Genomic DNA, 18,823 nt, shown 5'->3' with positions numbered 1-18,823 from the left:
ACCTTACATCCTTTTGAAGTCCCACAAGAATAAGTAAGAGCTTTAAATGCTACCAAACTGGAATGGGTATTTGCAAAACCATTCCTTGCTTCTCTGGATGGTCACCGAGATGGCGTTAATTGCTTGGCAAAGCATCTAAAGAAGGAATTTTTGCCACATGTGGACAGCAAGTAGACATTTGGGGTGAACAGAAAACCATTCCTATATGTTCAGTGACCGGGGGATTTGACAGTATAAGTAGTGTTAAATTTAACCCAATTGAGATATTTCTCTTGGAAAGTTATGCTTCTACAGAAATATCTACCTAAATAATAGGATAATATGCAAATTTGTCAGGATGCCATCACGTAATGAATGAACAGCGGGCTGTGTGTTAAGCAGGAGCAGATGGGCAGGGCTTGCAGCGTCGGTGGGCAAGGAATTGCATGCCTGGGGATGTGGGGCTCGCATACCCGCCCCCTGGGTTGGACTGGGGGACGCAAGGCTTGTGTCTCCACCCCCAGAAATGAGCCCTGGGATATGAGGCTCGTGTCCCCGCTCTCGGCAATGGGCCCGGGATGTGAGGCTTACATCCCTGCCACCTGCACCAGCCCGGGGACTTGAGGCTCATGACCTCACCCCCGGGACAGCCTGGGGGACATGAGGCTCATGTCCCTGCCCCCTGTGCTGGCCTGGGGATGTGAGGCTAGTGTCCCTGCTCCTGCCAAAGGGTAAATAGCAATATTAAAATATTTTCTCTAGTTAATTTTCTTTTAATGTGCATGATTTCGTGCACAGGGCCACTAGTAGTACTATATGTTATGAAGCAAGCTACTCCTCTTAAAAAGGTCATCTTAGATATGAGAACAAATACAATTTGTTGGAACCCTATGGAAGCCTTCATTTTTACTGCAGCAAATGAAGATTACAACTTACATAATTTTGATATGCATGCACTGGACACTCCTTTGATTGTGCACATGGATCACGTGTCTGCAGTGCTGGACGTGGATTGTTCTCCCAGTGGGAAAGAGTTTGTGTCCGCTAGTTTTGATACATCTATTCTAATTTTTCCTGTGGACAAAAGTAGAAGCAGGGAAGTATATCACACAAAGAGAATGCAACATGTTATCTGTGTAAAATGGACTTCGGATAGCAAGTACATTATGTGTGGATCTGATGAAATTAACATTCCTCTGTGGAAAGCTAATGCTTCTGAAAAATTGGGTGTGCTTACATCACAAGAAAATGCAGCCAAAGATTATAACCAGAAGTTGAAGGACCAATTTCATCATCATCCTCATATAAAACGTATCGCTTGTCACCACCATCTACCAAAACCGATCTACAGCCAGATTCAAGAACAGGGCATCATGACAGAAGCTTGCCGACGGAAGGAAGTGAATAGTCTCAAGCAAAGCAAGCCTGGATTTGTGCCAATTGTGTCAGAGAAGAAGAAACACATAGTGGTAGTTGTGAAATAATATTTGGTATTCCTGCCAATGTTGGCTTATAATTATTTGTTACATTTTGATTTGTAAACTCTACCAAATAAAAAAATACAGTTAATCCTTGAACATGGGTTAGATCCACTTACATGCAGATTTTTTTTCATTAAATATGTAGTCTTTTCTTCGTATTTCCGGGTTGTGCATCCATGCATTCAACCAACCTTGGATCAAAACAGTACTTTCTACTGGAGGCTGGGAATCCATGAATGTGGAGGGCCGACCGAAGTTATAAGTGGATTTTCGACTGCTCATGGGGTCAGCTCTCCAACCCCCATGTTGTTCAAGGGGTCAGCTGTACTAGCTCTAGTATAACAGATGGTTTAGTTATATTTGTAGAGCTTCACCATTGCTCATTTTTGCTACCCTGAAAAATTATCTGTAAAAGGTGGCCTGGTTGATAAAACTATGCAACATTTGATCCTTGATCTGCTTTCTTATTTCCTGGAAGATTACAGAGTATTTGCAAGCTAACTTATTTTTTCTGATAGAAATAGCAAATATAATTTTACATTCTGATCTATTATAGACACTGTGCATTTAAATTTACATTTAAGACCAAACATCTTTCTTATTATCTCTAATATTACTTTGAATAATTATTGCAACAATTCTTGGTAGGATTTTGTATAGCATATAAAAGAATTATGTCAGTACATTTTTCTAGTGAATTTATTTTCTGTACTTTATAGTTGGCTATTTGAAGCTTTCAAGATCAGCCTGCATTTATGTAACTTTCAAAAATGATAATTATAATTATGGTCAAGTCAAAATAATAAAACATCCTTTTTCTCAGAAAAAAAAAAAAAGTGAGGGACAGATGAAGTTTGTGAAGCATGAAAGCCTGAGTAAACCTCCTGCTCACTGTGCATTTGCTACCAGACCCTGTGCCTGCGCACCCTCCTGCAGGAGTAGATGTTTGCCTTGTTGTCTGGCTCCTGAATATCTTTTGTGTTCTGCCAGGATCCCTGGTTTTGGGGGGCTTGCCTCATTTCTAACACCCCCGCCTGTATGACTTGTAACTGCAATGGTTATACCATGCCTGCTTTCCCATGCCTGTAATTCCTACTTTCCCACATAATCTTTGTCCTTCTACCCAATGTAAGCAGCTGGCTCATGGGTAGAGGCAGAGCAGAGTTTTGTGGATGACCTGCTGCACTCCAATTCTACCAACATTATTGGAATAAACGTTTATATGATTCAACCCTGTCTCTGCTTAATTGGCTGAAGTAGTGACAGGCATCCTGGACCCCTTGGTTGTTTGGTTACAAAAGGAGGAGATGTAAGTGGATTACATGAAATCCATTTTTGATAGATTAGGGAGGTATGAGAAAGAAAATCAGGGAAAACCTCTGGGATTGGATAAAAAGTAAAATGATGGACACATGCTTCTTTTACATAGGTGGGTATAGGATAGTTAACAGTCAACAATTAACAAGATAATAATAACAATGAGGGATTCTGTGGTCTCCATGCTGGAACCCTGGCACACTGGTTATGTCCTGAGGGGTCCAGAAAAAGGGAAGTTATAAGTTACCCTGATATTCCAAAGGTATGTTATCTAGATGCCAAAAGGCAATAGGCACAGTTGGGATCAAAGTTGACCTTTGTTAGGTAATATACCAACCTAGGACATGATTACCCACCATAGACTGCTTTTTAATTAAAAAGTTTAATTTCAGACCGTTTTTTGTGGTTACTTTATGTCTCTGAGTTTGCAAGGCCACCATGCGGGCTTTCCTGAGTTAAGTTAGCATGTGGCCACTTTTCCTCCACACCACTAACAAGTGTGCCAGCCACATGGGCATGACAGCTACCAGGACCCAGCGGTAAATCTATGACACCAAGCTGCACACTGCAAGTGTAACAACTCCTCCATGTCTCTGCAGGTGGGTTACATGCTGGGTGCCAACCCGAGCAGCCTGGGTAGGCAAACAGGAGCTCTGAGTGTCTGAGGCAAAGCCAGACACCCACTGCCTCCATACATATTCCCTCTCCCCTGACAAATACTGCATAAGGAACTCCCCAGAAGCCCTGGGGCCAAGGATAGTGTGAAATACCAACTATGGACTAAAGGCAATAAAAATATCTCTTTTTTTCCTTTGAACAGCATGAGGACAAATAAATCTCTTAAATTCAGCTTTTCATCTAAGGTAGTGCAACCACTGCATATGCAGAAATCCATTGAGAGATCTTTGAATCACCCCTGTGGATACTAAGGGACATGAGAGATGGATGCAAATGAACATGAACTTGTGCTTACTACTTTCTTATGAGTAATAAAATCTTTTGTTAGGGGCAAAAATAGAATGTTGGGGACTAGCTATAGTTATAAGAAACATTAATCATGCTCTATTAACTGAGATTGCCTTATTCTGATTAAACAAAGGATATTCTAAGCTGGCTGGGAGTTGTACATCCCCGGACCTTGGAGTCAACCTTGGAATAGGGTCCATTCTCATTCAAGAACTGCCTATTTTCATGGAAATATTAACCACCTTGTTGCCCAAACAATGCAGTTCTGCCCAGCCCTTATTGCCTACTTCCCCATGCCTATAATTCCCATTTTTCACATCTATTCTTATTCCTTTTGTTACTTCCCCATGTAATCTTTGTGCTATCCAATATAAGCAACTGGCCTCTGGGGGTTGCAGAGCAGTTTTGTGGATGACCTGCTGCTCGCCCATGCTGCTGGCAGCATTACAATAAATACTCATATACACTGAGTAGCTAGATTTTTATGACTGGCCAGATTATTATGACCACCCCATCAGTACTTCATTGACACTTCCAAAAATACTGAATATTGAAAACTTCCTAAGCAAATACTCTCAAGGTTTTATTATTATTATTACTTGCATAACTAATTCACTTCATTGTACTGATGGGTTGGTCATAATAATCTGGCCACTCAGTGTATGATTCAACACTGTCTCTGCTTAACTGGCTCAAGTAGTGACAGGCAGCCTGGACCCATTGGTTGTCCGGTTTCACTTTGTGTCTGATCCAGCAGTCCTGTTACTTCTGTTACCATCCAGGAAGCAGTAATAGGCTAACTTATTAGCTGATAAGTAAGTAAAATGCTAGTCCTTTCACCATTCCTGAAGACTTTATAGAAGGTAATATATTCTTTCCCGTTTGATTTTCACGTTTCCCAGAAATTACTGGAGGAAACACTGAGACTGAGTTTCTGCCCATACTGAAATGTGTAAGATTCGTTATTCTGATTTTTATTCTATTGAACTTGGAAAGTAAAAAAAACAACCATTTCATTTTTCTCCTGCCAATCCCACTCCTATCATATATGTCTCATTTCACTTTGGTCATACACTCTTCCTTCTCTCTTTCTGTGGAACTGAAGAAACTATTGCAAGATCATATTAAGAGTCTCTTCCTTCTTCATCCTCCTCAAACACTCATTCTGCTTGTCTCTGGTACTGCATTTTCTGTTTCTCTATCCCCTCTCCTCATCAGTCCTATTCCCAGTATATGTCTCCTCCCTAACGTGTGTGTGTGTGTGTGTGTGTGTGTGTGTGTGTGTGTATGTCTTTGGAGCCCACCTTTCTCTTGGTCCCCTAAAATTTTTAGGATCATCTCATCTCTTGGCAGAGGGTCTAGGACAGCAGAGCTCAGGATATGGGTGTTTATAGGGAGAGGGGAACATTTTCGGGGAGTGTTAGGTGTTCATAATCAGTCACCTAGAACCAGTGACTACAGTGTCCAGTTGCTGGGACAAACACCATTCTAGATATTTCTGTGAAGGTACTTTTTAGATGTATTAACATTTAAATCGACAGTCTATGAGTGAAGCTGACTGCTATCTATTGTGGGTGGGGCTCATCAAATCAATCAAAGGCCTTAAAAGACTGAGATCTCTCAAAGAGGAAGGAATTCTACATCCAGACTGCTTTCAAGCTTAATACTGCAATATCTACTCTGGATTTTGCAAATACCTTCTAGAATTTTTAGCCTATAGCTACATCTGAAAATTTCAGAATTGCCAATCCTCACAAAAGCCACAAAAGGTAATACTCTGGAAAAACCTGACAAATATATGGGGTGATGGCTAAGGTGCATTTCTGTTTGAAGTAATGAAGAGGTTCTAAAATTTATTGTAGGGATAAATACACAATTCTATGCATAGAATATAAAGCATTGAATTATACACTTTTAAGGGGTGAATTGTATGGTATGTGAATTATATCTCAAATTGGTTAAAAATATCTAGAACTGCAAAATATTTTAAGCATATTAATTAAACTTATAAAGATAACATCCAAGAAAAAATGACTATAAAAGATGAAGGTTGTTTACTTGATGAACAGAAATTGCAAACGAAACCTCAGCCATTATTTCTTCAAATATTTCCTGCCTGATCTCTCTCTCTCTCTCTCTCTCTCTCTCTCTCTCTCTCTCTCTCTCTCTCTCTCTCTCCTCTCCCTCTCCCTCTCTCTCTCCCCTCCTTCCCTTCTGGGGTTCTAATTACATATGAGTGTTAGAATTTTTTAAAATATTGTTACACATCTCTGAATGTTCTGTTTTATTTAGGGTTTTGTGTGGGGGTTTTTTCACTCCTTCTGCTCTTTTTATTTCAGTTTGGATCATTTATCTTGACTGTGTCCAGTCTACTATAAGCAGGTAAAAGTAATGCTTTATCTTTGATAGTATACTTTTTTTACTTCCAGCCTTGATGTCTTTTATCATAATTTCTATCTTCCTGCTGAAATACCCCATCTGTTTTTGCATGTTGTCTACCTTTTCCACTAGCTTTTAGCATGTTAATGATAGCTATCTTTTTTTTATTCCTTCTCATTCTTTTTATTTTGGTTTTTATTTGATTTTTTTAAATGTTGACATTTAAATATTTATTATCACTAAAGAAGCTTCTAGTGATTATATTATCTGAGCCTCTCAAGATTTTTTAAATTTTATTTTTCAATTACAATTTACATACAATATTATTTTGTATTAGTTTCAGGTGTACAACATAGTGGTTAGATAATCATTTCCTTTACAATGTGGTCCCTTCTCCCCCTATATATCAAGTAGCTATCTGGCACCATACATAGTTACTCCAATATTATTGACTATATTCCCTATGCTGTACTTTTATATCCCTGTGATTATTTTTTACCACAAATTAGTACTTTTTAATCCATTCACCTTTTTCACCCAGGCTCCTAATATCCCTCCTCTCTGGCAATAATTAGTCTAATCTCTGTATTTATGAGTCTGTTCTATTTTGTTTGTTTATTTTGTTCTTTAGATTTCACATGTAAGGAAAATCATGGTATTTGCCTTTCTCTGTCTGACTTATTTCACTTAGCACAATACCCTCTAGATCCACTTATGCTATTGCAAATGGTAAGATTTCATTCCTTTTTATGGCTGAGTGATATTCCACTGTATATATGTACCACCACTTTTTTATGCAGTAATCTCTTGATGGGCCTTTGGGCTACTTTCATACCTTGTCTATTATAAGTAATACTGCAATGAAAATGGGGTGCATACAATCTTTTGAATTATTGGTTCAGGTTTCTCCAATATATACCCAGAAGTGGAATCACTAGGTCATAAGGCAATTTTTTAATATATTTTTACAGATTTCAGAGAGGAAGGGAGAGGGAGAGATAGAAACATCAGTGAAAGAGAAACATTGATCGGCTACCTCCTGCACACTCCCTACTGGGGATCAAGCCAGAAACCCAGGCATATGCCCTGAATGGGAATGGAACTGTGCTGTCTTGGTGCGTGGGGTGACATTCAACCAACTGGCTTGGCCATTTTTAATTTTTTGAGGAACTCCATACTTCTTTCCATAGTGCCTGCCCCAATCTGCATTTCCACCAATAGTGCACTAAGGTTCCCTTTTCACCATATTCATGCCAACGCTTGTTGTTTGTTCATTTATTAGCCATTCTGACAGGTCTGAGGTGATATCTCATTGTGATTTTAATTTGCATCTCTCTGGTGATTGGTGATGTTGAGTGCCTTTTCATATGATTATTGGCCATTTGAATGTCCTTTTTGCATAAGTGTCCATTCAGGTCCTCTGCCTATTTTTTTAATTGGATTGTTTGTGAGGACTTGGGGGTAATGAGTTGTGTGAGTTCTTTATACATTTTGGATATTAACCTCTTATCGGATAGATCACTGGCAAATATCCCCCCCCCCTGCCCCCACATAGCAGGTTCTCTTTTCATTTTGTTGGTTTCCTTTTCAGTGCAAAAACTTTTTCGTTTGATGTAGTCCTATTTCTTTTTTTGTTTGTATGTTTGTTTCCCTTGCCCAAGGAGTTATATCAGAAAAATATATATATATTGCTAAGGGGAATGTTAGGTTTTACTGCATATGTTTCCTTCTGGGAGTTATATGGCTTGAGACATTTAAGTCTTTGATCCATTTTGAATTTATTCTTGTGTATGGTGTAAGAAAGTGGTCTAGTTTCATTTTTTGCATGTATCTGTCCAATTTTCCCAATACCATTTATTAAATAAACTCTCTTAACCCCATTGTATACTCTTTCCTCCTTTGTCATATATTAATTGACCATATGGGCATGTTTTTATTTCTGGGATCACTATTCTGTTTCATTGATCTATGTGTCTGTTTTTATACCAGTACCATGCTATTTTCTTGTACTATAGTTCAATATCAGGAAGTGTGATACCTTCAACTTTGTTCATCTTTCCAAAGATTGCTGTGGCTATTCAGAGTCCTTTGTTGTTTCACATAAATTTTTAGATTATTTGTTCTAGTTCTGTGAAAAATTACATTGTTTTCTGTTATAGGGATTACATTAAATTTATAGATTGTTGGTGCAGTATGGGTGTTTTAACAATGTTAATTTTTCCTATCCATCAGCACAGTATATGATTCTATTTATTTGTATTTTCTTCTAATTCATTCTTATAAGTTTCTGAGTATAGGTCTTTTACCTCCTTGGTTTTATTTATGACTAGGTATTTTATTTTTTGAGGCAATTGTAAATAAGAATTTTTTATTAGTTTCCTTTGCTGATAGTTTATTATTGGTGTATAAAAATGCAACCAGAGAGAAACCAAGATGGTGGCATAGGTAAACACGAGAAATTGCTGCCTTTCACAACAAATTCAAAAAATACAACTAAAAGACAAAAGGAACATCACCCAGAACCACAGGAAGGCTGGCTGAGTGGAAATTCTACAACTAGAAGGAAAGAGAAAAGCACACTGAGACTCAGCGGAGGTGCGGAAGTGCAGAGGTACAGAGGCGCACCCGGCTAGGGCTGGCAACTGAGGACGCTGCTGTCTTTTTGAATCAGGAGGGAGTCACAAGCCCTGACTGCTCTGAACTCCAGTTCTGGGTGAGTCTCTGGGGACTCAGACTTATACAGGGAGAAACTGGACTGTCTGGCAGCATGAAGAACTCGGAACTTGAGGGTGGCTTTCTCTCAAAGGTGCTTGCAGCAATTACCGATTACTGATTACCAGGACACTGAGACGTGGGACCCCTTAGGGCAGGGCTGAGGATCAGCCATAGCTGCTTGCTCTGCCCAGTTGATTACCTGAGACCCCTCCTCACCTAAACTGCAGCAGAGGCTTTTGCATATGAATGCCCTGGCCCTTTGCAATCTGAAAATTACCTAACAAACTGCAGCTGGGCCAGACAGACCCAGAACTTCCAAGAGAAGGCCCAAAGCCTCACAGCAGCTTGCATTGCTTCATAGCTGGACCTCATTTGGGCACCTCCAAACCACAAACAAGGAAGGGGAATCTGAAGATCTCTTCGTAGCTCCTGCTGAGTAGCCTCAGGCAGAGGCTAAATTAGCACCTCCTTAGATCCAAGAGCCAGTGTACCCAATGGTCAGAGTGGGACCATCCAGATTACAACTCCTCAGATCCATAAGGGACACACTCAGGGGGCAGACTCAGTGAGCACCAAAGCCCCACTGAAGCAAGTCTTGCCTCATAAGGGTGTCTTCAGCACAGAAGTTTTCCCACTGTAGACACAGCTGACTCTTGCGGCCAATTGGCCTGGAGGTCAATTCCTCCCAGTGATACCTACAACAATCAAGGCTTAACTACAACAAGACTGTGCACAAAGCCCACAAAGGGGTACACCAAGAGTGTCTACCTCAGGTAATTGGGGAGGCTGAGCCACTGGGCCCCATAGGACACCTAGCACACAAAGCCACTCTACCAACTCAGGGAAGCATAAAAAATGCGGAGACAAAGAAACAGGTCACAAATGACAGAAATGGAGGAAAGCAAACTACTGGATATAGAGTTCAAACCCACACTTTTAAGGTTTTTCAAGAATTTTCTAGAAACCACCAATAAATTCAGTGAAACCCTCAAGAAATCTAGTAAGACCCTCGAGGATATGAACAAGGACCAACTAGAAATTAAGCATACACGGACTGAAATAACGAATATTATACAGAGTTCCAACAGCAGACTAGAGGATCGCAAGAATCAAGTCATAGATTTGAAATACAAAGAAACAAAAATCACCCAACTGGAAAAACAAAATGGAAAAAGAATCCAAAAATATGAAGATAATGAAAGGAGCCTCTGGGACAACTTCAAGTGTACCAACTTCCGAATTATGAGGGTGCCAGAAGAAGAGAGAGAGCAAGATATTGAAAACCTATTTGAAGAAATAATGACAGAAAACTTCCCCTACCTGGTCAAAGAAATAGACTTACAAGGCCAGGAAGCGCAGAGAACCCCAAACAAAAGGAATCCAAAGAAGACCACACCAACACACATCATAATTAAAATGCCAAGAGCAAAAGACAAAGAGAGAATCTTAAAAGAAGCAAGAGAAAGACAGTCAGTTACCTACAAGGGAGTACCCATATGACTGTCAGCTTATTTCTCAACAGAAACTTTGCAGGCCAGAAGGGAGTGGCAAGAAATATTCAAAGTGATGAATGGCAAGAACCTACAACCAAGATTACTTTATCCAGCAAAGCTATCATTGAGAATAGAAGGTCAGATAAAGAGCTTCACAGATAAGGAAAAGCTAAAGGAGTTCATCACCACCAAACCAGTATTATATGAAATGCTGAAAAGTATCCTTTAAGAAGAGGAAGAAGAAGAAAAAGGTAAAGATACAAATTATGAACAACAAATACACATCTACCAACAAGTGAATCTAAAAATCTAGTGAATAAATAATCTGATGAACAGAATAAACTGGTGATTATAATAGAATCAGGGGCATAAAAAAGGAGTAGACTGACTATTCTTGGGGGGGGGGGGAACGGGGTGTGGGGGATGCGGGAAGAGACTGGACAAAAATCGTGCATGTATGGATGAGGACAGTGGGGGGTGAGGGCAGAGGGTGGGGTGGGAACCGGGTGGAGGGGAGCTATGGGAGGGAAAAAGAGGAACAACTGTAATAATCTGAAAAATAAAGATTTAATTAAAAAAAAAAAATGCAACCAATCTTCCCTAGCTGGTGTGGCTCAGTTGATTGGGTGTCATCCCATACACCAAAAGGTTGCTGGTTCAACTGCCTGTGAGGGCACATTCCGGGTTGTGGACTCTATACCCAATGGGTGTGCAGGAGACAGCTGATTGACGTCCCATTGATGTTTCTATCTCCCTCTCCCTTCCTTTCTGAAATTATTTTTAAAAAACATATTTTTAAAGCAATTTTTAAATATTTATTTGCATCCTACTACTTTACAAATTCACTCATCAGTTCTAGAATTCTTTTATGGAATCTTTAGGGTTCTCCTATAAATAATAACAGTTTTACTTCTTTCTTTAAATTTGGATGCCTTTTGTAGGGTGACAGCAGACTAGAAGAGGTCAATGGGAGGGAAGGAGGACATATGTAACACTTTCAACAATAAAGATTTTTTTTAAAGTGATTGTTGATGCCTTTTATTTCTTCTTCTTGTCTGATTGCTATGGCTTTATAAGAGTAGTGAAAGTGGTCATTCCTGTCTTGTTCCTGCTCTTAAGGGCAATGTTCTTAGATTTCCCCCATTGAGTCTAATGTTAGCTGAGGGTTTGTCTTAATTGGCCTTTATTATGCTGAGACATGTTCCCTGTATCATAACTGGATGCTGGATTTTGTAAAAAAGCTTTTTATGCACCTATTAATATGATCATATAATTTTTATCATTCATTTTGTTTATGTGATGTATCATATTAATTGATTTGTGGATATTGTACCAATCTTGTATCCTAGCAGTAAATCATGGTTAACTTAATATCCTGCTTGGTGGTTCTAAATTTTGGTCATTATCTTGTTTGGTTGTATTCACTGCTTTATTTCTCAATAACTTTTTCTTTTTTCTTGCTGTTTGCATATCTCATAATGTTTGACTGAATGATGGACATTGTATGCAAAAGAACAGGAGAAAATGAGAGAAGTAATATTTATACATTTAAATAGCTCACTTTGCCATCTGTCAAGCCACTAATGTGTGGGATTGAGTCCATTTAGTCAGTATTGAGCTGGGTGTGTTGGTGTTTTTGTTTCTTTAACTGCGTGAAGTGCACCACAGAACTCATTAAGCAATTCTTAATGTGAGGCATGAGGTGTCAGGAATCTTTCTGATTGTACACTTTCAGCTCTTAGCAGGCACTATCTACCTTTGTAACAAAGGGTGGGGGGCGGGGTCTCTGTTATTGGGCTCAGCATAAGCTGATATGGCTTGATTGCTCTAAGATGTATTCTGAGAGAATTGGAAGTTCTTTGCTTCCCTGCTCCAGACCCAGTCTTAGACAAGCCCTATGCATTAGAACTACAGAAGTGGAACTTTCTCAACATTCCTTCCCCTTCCCACTGTGACAGGTGAATTCTGCCTTATAGGTGCTTTTATATGGGTAACTTTCCTGCCCCTCCCTTAATGGAGAAAGGAGTTCATTTTCTACAGTGTGGGATCCCTAGCTCAAGAGAGTTCCTACCCTTCCCCACCAGTAAAAGATTCTTTTGCTTCTACCCATTCCCCAGCAGAAATCCTATAAAAGGTTCAATAAGTTTCCCTACCCCATCCCAGTAGCTGACAACTTTTACTTCATATTAGAAAAGAGTCTAGGAAGTGGATGGGGTTCTGTGCCTATGTCCCAAGGGTTACTCTTCCTGGATCCTGCCCTGCCTCTATCTTCTCATGAACACTGGTGGACACCTGCAGATAATGGCTGGTGAGGGAGTGTGAACCTTCCAAGAATTCCAAACTGTCCTACTAACAGTTACTCAATCTTTAGAAATTTATTAAAATCCCAGTCTTTCTTTCCTTCTTTTTGTGTTCTCCAACATAAAAACAGTTCATGTATCCTATCTCCCCTTGGAGAGGCCTGTCACCCTCTCGAACTCATTTCACCTTCTTGTCTCATTACCTAGTTCTCTGAAGGGCTCCAAAAAGCCTATGGTTTTATAGATCATCCTGATTTAACTGTTTGTTAAGGTATAAGAGATAGTCTCTTGTGGCTTTTATAAATGGAAGCAGAACTCAGCATTTTTAAATAGCTGAAACTGGTGCCTGTCACTCCATTCAACATTTGTATTACCCGTGGGTCCAGGCATCCAAACACTGCCACATCCAACTCTCCCATAGTCTGCATCACTGCTCTACCAAGCAAGGTATTAAGTTAACCATGATTTACTGCTAAGATACACGGTTGGTACAATATCTACAAATCAATTAATATGATACATCACATAAACAAAATGAATGATAAAAATTATATGATCATATTAATAGGTGCATAAAAAGCTTTTTTACAAAATCCAGCATCCGTTTATGATAAAAATTCTCAGCAAAGACAAACCCTCAGCTAACATTAGACTCAATGGGGAAAATCTAAGAACATTTCCCTTAAGAGCAGGAACAAGACAGGAATGGGCACCTTCACTACTCTTATTCAAGCCATAGCAATCAGACAAGAAGAAGAAATAAAAGGCATCCACATTTATTTTTTAAAAAAATAATGTTAGCTGAGGGTTTGTCTTATTTGGCCTTTATTATGCTGAGACATGTTCCCTGTATTCTCACTTTGCTGAGAATTTTTATCATGAATGGATACTGGATTTTGTAAAAAGCTTTTTATGCACCTATTAATATGATCATGTAATTTTTATCATTCATTTTGTTTATGTGATGTATCATATTAATTGATTTGTGGATATTGTACCAATCTTGTATCCTAGCAGTAAATCATGGTTAACTTAATATCCTGCTTGGTGGTTCCAAATTTTGGTCATTATCTTGTTTGGTTGTATTCACTGCTTTATTTCTCAATAACTTTTTCTTTTTTCTTGCTGTTTGCATATCTCATAATGTTTGACTGAATGATGGACATTGTATGCAAAAGAACAGGAGAAAATGAGAGAAGTAATATTTATACATTTAAATAGCTCACTTTGCCATCTGTCAAGCCACTAGTGTGTGGGATTGAGTCCATTTAGTCAGTATTGAGCTGGGTGTGTTGGTGTTTTTGTTTCTTTAACTGCGTGAAGTGCACCACAGAACTCATTAAGCAATTCTTAATGTGAGGCATGAGCTGTCAGGAATCTTTCTGAGTGTACCTTTTCATCTTTTCAGAGGTACCAGAAAGCATCATTTGTTGCACTCTCTGTCCACCTTGACTGTACAAGAAAGAGTATAGTCCAGGAACTCTAGATGGCCCACCAAGGCTGTCTTATACAGCCCTAGTTCCAGACCCACCTCAGCCCTATGGCCTGCTTCCAAGATTTCCTCAGCCCATGCCCTCTCCAGGCATAGCACTGGGCCCCAGAGAAGCTTGCCCTTAGGACTTCCTATCATCCCTGCTTGCCCCAGGACACTCTGTGGCTCATATCCACTCCAGTTTCAGCTCTGGACCCCAGCAGGCTTTCTCCTAGGACTACCAGCCATTGGAGCTAGCTCCAACTATAGCTCCTGCCTCTGAGACTTATCTGCTGGACTTCCCACATACCATGCCCACTTCAGCTATAGGTCCAGGCTCTGGCACAACTTTTTCTAGACTGATAATCTAGAAAAACATAAAGAGACCCACATGAAGACACATCATAATTTAAATAAAAATGTTAAAGACAAAGAGAGAATCTTAAAGGCATCAAGAGAGAAAGTTAGTTACTTACAAGAAAGGCCCCACAAGGCTGTCAGCTGATTTTCCAACAAAAAAATTTCATGTCAGAAGGAATTGGCATGGTATGCAAAGTAATGAAAAGCAATTATCTGAAACCAAGAGCTTCCCAGAACAAACAAACAAAAAAATGCTAAAGGAGCTCATTACCATCAAACCAGTAGTACAAGCAATATTAAAGGGACTGCTTTAAGAAAAAGAAGAAATAGCGAGAGATGAATATGTGTATTTTAAAAAGGCAATAAATAATTGTCTATCAATAATAACCTTAAATCTAAATAGATTAAATGATCAATCAAAAGACATAGGTAACTAAATAAATAAGAAAATATGATCCATGTATATTCTATCTACAAGAGACCCACCTCAGAACAAAAGAGTCACAATGACTGAAAATGAAGGAAAAAAAATATTCTATGCAAATAAAAATGGAAAAAAAAATGCTGGGGTAGCAATACTTCTATCTGACAAAATAGACCTCCAAAGGCCATAACCAGAGACTAAGAAGGTCACTACATAATACTAATGGGATCAATCAAACAAGAAAACATACCTTAATAAAATATACTCACTCAATATAGAATCAGCAATAAAATCATAGTATGGGACATTAGCACTACACTAGAATACACTGGATAGCACTTCCAGACCAAAACAAACAAATAAACAATTAACAACCTTAAACACCACGCTGAACCAAGGCAGCAGAATATACATTCTTGTTGAGTATACCTGGAACATTCTGAAAGACAGAACACATGTTAAAACACAAAATAGGTCTTAACAAATTCAAGAAAATTGAAATCATATGAAATATCAGACCTCAATAGCATGAAACTAGAAATCAACTACAATAAAAATAACTCAGAAATACTCAAACACATGGAGGCTAAATAGCATGTTATTAAGCAATGAAGGTGGTACCAAGGAAATCAAGGAAGAAATAAAAAATTACGTAGAAATAAATGAAAATGAAGTCATTTCACAACTACTCAATATCTAAAAGACACAGTGAAAGCAATTCTGAAAGGGAAGTTCACAGCATTTCAAGCATACCTCAAGAAGCAAGAATAATCTCAAACAATCTAACTCTACACTTAAAAGAACTAGCTAAGGAATAACAAGAAAAGCCCTAGGTAAGCATAAGGAAGAAAGTAATAAAGATCACAGTTGAAATAAATAACAGGGTCTAAAAAAAAAACAAAGGAACAATGAAATCAAAAGTTGGTTCTTTGAAAAGATAGGCAAGATTGATGAACCTTTAGCCAGATTCACCAAGAAACAAAGACAGGGAATCCAAATAAATAAAATCAGAAATGAAAGAGGCAAAGTAACAACTGACATCACAGAAATACCAAGGATTATAAAAAAGTACCATGAACAACTATCCTATCTAATAAAAGACGAAAAGGGTAAATAACCGTACCTCCACTACACTTCCCATTGGCTAACCTGGGCGATATGCAAATTAACTGCCAACAAAAGTGGTGGTTAACCACCAACAAAGATGGCGGTTAATTTGCATACATAGGCACAATGATGGGAGGCAAAAGGGGAAGGACGGAAGAACAGTGATTGGAAACCCAAGCAGCAGGCAAGAGCTGGATGGCAGAGATCAGAGGGAGAGAGAGCCGGGGCGCAGGCCAGGGGGCACCCCTGGGGGCCTGGGGGTGCCTCCTGGCCTGCCTCCTGTGGTCGCAATGGCGATCGGAGGGAGAGAGAGCCTGGGTGCAGGCCAGGTGGCACCCCGGCACCCCAGCACCTGACATCCAAAGGTCAGGGATGAAATGACTTTTCCCAACCACATCTGCAAATATCCTGGGGAAGGCATCACTGAAGAGTTCACAACAACTCTCTTACTTGGCAAGGAAGAAAACAGTTGGCAAGGGAAACAATCCCTTACATCAAAGTTAAGGTCCCTCTGAGTAAAAGAGAATATTTCCAACGTAAAGGAGGGAGCAGGCAAAAATAATAGGTTCTCATGACTTGCACTGAAGTTTGAGCATATGACAGAGTCAAAACAAACATACAAATTGAAACAGACAGTGGACGTTCAAATGACCCGAATCAACTGTCACTGTTTGTCCCAATAGCAGCAATACTTATGTGATAATATAGTTTAACAAACATACAAAACAAGTCACATGATAAGAGAGGTTCGGCTTCTACAGTAAATTGAATATGTTCTTTAAAAATTCTCATGTCCTCCCCTCTGACTATAATTCTTAATTTTCCAATCAGAAAATTACCCCAGGTGACCCAGTAACATGTAGAACTCCAGTAACCTAACTTATTTAAAAAAACAAACATCCCAACCATTTTTAAAATATTTAAATTGATATTTAAGGGTTAAAATTATAGAAGATATTTTAGATCCAAATATATTTTCTGAATAGAAAATATTTCAGTTTTTGATTTAAAAAATATATATAAGTGACACATTTTCCCAAGGAACTCTGAATTAGTATCTTTCCCTCTAACTTTCTTCAAATTAAGAGAATCTATGGAGTTCCCTATACTGCACAAGTTTTAATGAAAGAAAATAAGACTTTCTAAGAGCATCAAATACATGTTTTCTTATTTAAAAACATATATACTCTTCTTTATCTCTCTCTCTCTCTTTCTCTCTCTCTCTCTCTCCCTTTAAAATATATTCTTACTGATTCAGAAAGGAAGGGAGAGGGAGAGAGATAGAAACATCAATGATGAGAGAGAATCATTGATTGGCTGCCTCCTACATGCCCCGTACTTTTGATCAAGCCCACAACCCGGGCATGTGGCCTGACCTGGAATCAAGCTGTGACTTCCTGGTTCATAGGTCAATGCTAAACCACTGAGTCACACTGGCCAGGTTCAATTCTTATTTATAAATTCATTCTAAGGACATATACAGCTTGAAAAACTTTGGAAGTAGTTTCAAAAAAAAAACTAGCTTTTAAGTAACAAGAAAACAGTTCTAGAAAAGAGTTTAAATTAAAAGAAAAAAAATTGTTTTAATTTATTCAAGAGTGGGAACATCCTCCATGAAAATGTGTACCTTGACTGTGATGGCTGGGTGGTCTTATCACACTTTAGGAATTCAAATGCTTTTTACAATGAAAAGAAAGAGAGTTTCACCTCATTTCTCTCCCAGGGTAGATGTCTGTCAATAGAAGGTGGACGTCAATAAAAGGAGGGGCTTGCACAATCAATCCAGAAAGTCAGCAATCTATGAATAATCCAGAACCAAGTATTTATCTCCTCTGCCACACACCCTCCCTCCAGCCAGTGAGCAAGGTAATTACTCTCAAGTCAAGCTAAGTGCCCCCCAGTCACAATGGCCCAATGCTGACATACAAAGCATACAAATAATTCTCACTCTGGCATAAAAGTGACAACTTTCTTGGAAGAAAAGCAGATACTGTAAATTTCTCAAAGTCTTCCTGAAACATTTTTTAAAGTAATTTTTACTTCTTTAGAAAAAATGCATACATGGCAAACCATCTGTAATAAAAGGCCCATTCTATAAAATTTTACCTGGTCCTACTCATATCTGCAATCATAACCATATTTACAGATAAATATATCTATACTAATAAAAGAGTAATATGCTAATTAGACTGGGAGACCTTCCAGGAAACCTTCCAGATGTTCTTCTGGACAAAGCCATTGTGGCAGGGCCCCTGTAGAGGTGGTTAGAGGCCAAGGGGAGGGGGGGCAGTTGGGGGTGATCAGGCTGGTGGGGGGTGGGGCTGTTGGAGGTAAGCAGACCAGCAGGGGGGCCAGTTGGGGGCAAGCAGGCCATCAGTGGGGGTCAGTTGGAGGTGATCAGGACAGCGTGGGGGCAGTTTTGAGTGAGCAGGCCAGCAGGGGGACAGTTGGAGATGAGCAGGCCAGTGGGGAGGGAAGGTAGGGGTGAGCAGGCCAGCAGGGGGGGGCAGTTTGGGGTGATCAGGCTGGTGGGGGGGCATTTGGGGTGATCAGGCTGGCGGGGGGGCATTTGGGGGCAAGTAGGCCGGCAGCAGGGGGGGGCAGTTGGGGTGAGCAGGCCGGCAGGCAGAGTGGTTAGAGGCAATCAGGCAGGCAGGCAGGCAGGTGAGCAGTTAGGAGCCAGCAGTCCCAGATTGCGAGAGGGATGTCCGACTGCTGGTTTAGGCCCGATCCCTGTAAAATGGCAGTAGGACATCCTTCGAGGGGCCCCAAATTGGAGAGGGTGCAGGCCAGGCTGAGGAACACACCCTCCCCCGTGGATGAATTTCATG

The 18,823-nt window shown here is 39.7% G+C and overlaps 2 protein-coding genes and 1 long non-coding RNA gene across 3 annotated transcripts in view; all 3 read left to right on the top strand.

Moving 5' to 3' along the window:
* Positions 1 to 18,823, top strand: part of LOC132240730 (hemicentin-1-like) — a 346,372-nt gene that overhangs the window by 167,246 nt on the left and 160,303 nt on the right. The gene's annotated exons all lie outside the window — the stretch shown is intronic.
* LOC132240728 (DDB1- and CUL4-associated factor 13-like) lies at positions 697 to 1,526 on the top strand. The gene has a single exon (XM_059708309.1). It carries the CDS (start codon positions 756 to 758, stop codon positions 1,461 to 1,463), a length of 708 nt encoding a protein of 235 aa, XP_059564292.1. The 5' UTR covers positions 697 to 755; the 3' UTR covers positions 1,464 to 1,526.
* LOC132240741 (uncharacterized) lies at positions 1,571 to 2,691 on the top strand. Its single transcript, XR_009454395.1, has 2 exons — positions 1,571 to 1,765; positions 1,798 to 2,691. It is a non-coding gene; the product is annotated as an uncharacterized LOC132240741 (long non-coding RNA).

Source organism: Myotis daubentonii, chromosome 9, assembly GCF_963259705.1.
Source record: "Myotis daubentonii chromosome 9, mMyoDau2.1, whole genome shotgun sequence".
Classification (NCBI taxonomy): domain Eukaryota; kingdom Metazoa; phylum Chordata; class Mammalia; order Chiroptera; family Vespertilionidae; genus Myotis; species Myotis daubentonii.
Note: the sequence above shows the minus strand (reverse complement) of the source record. Positions and strands in the feature narration are given on the sequence as shown.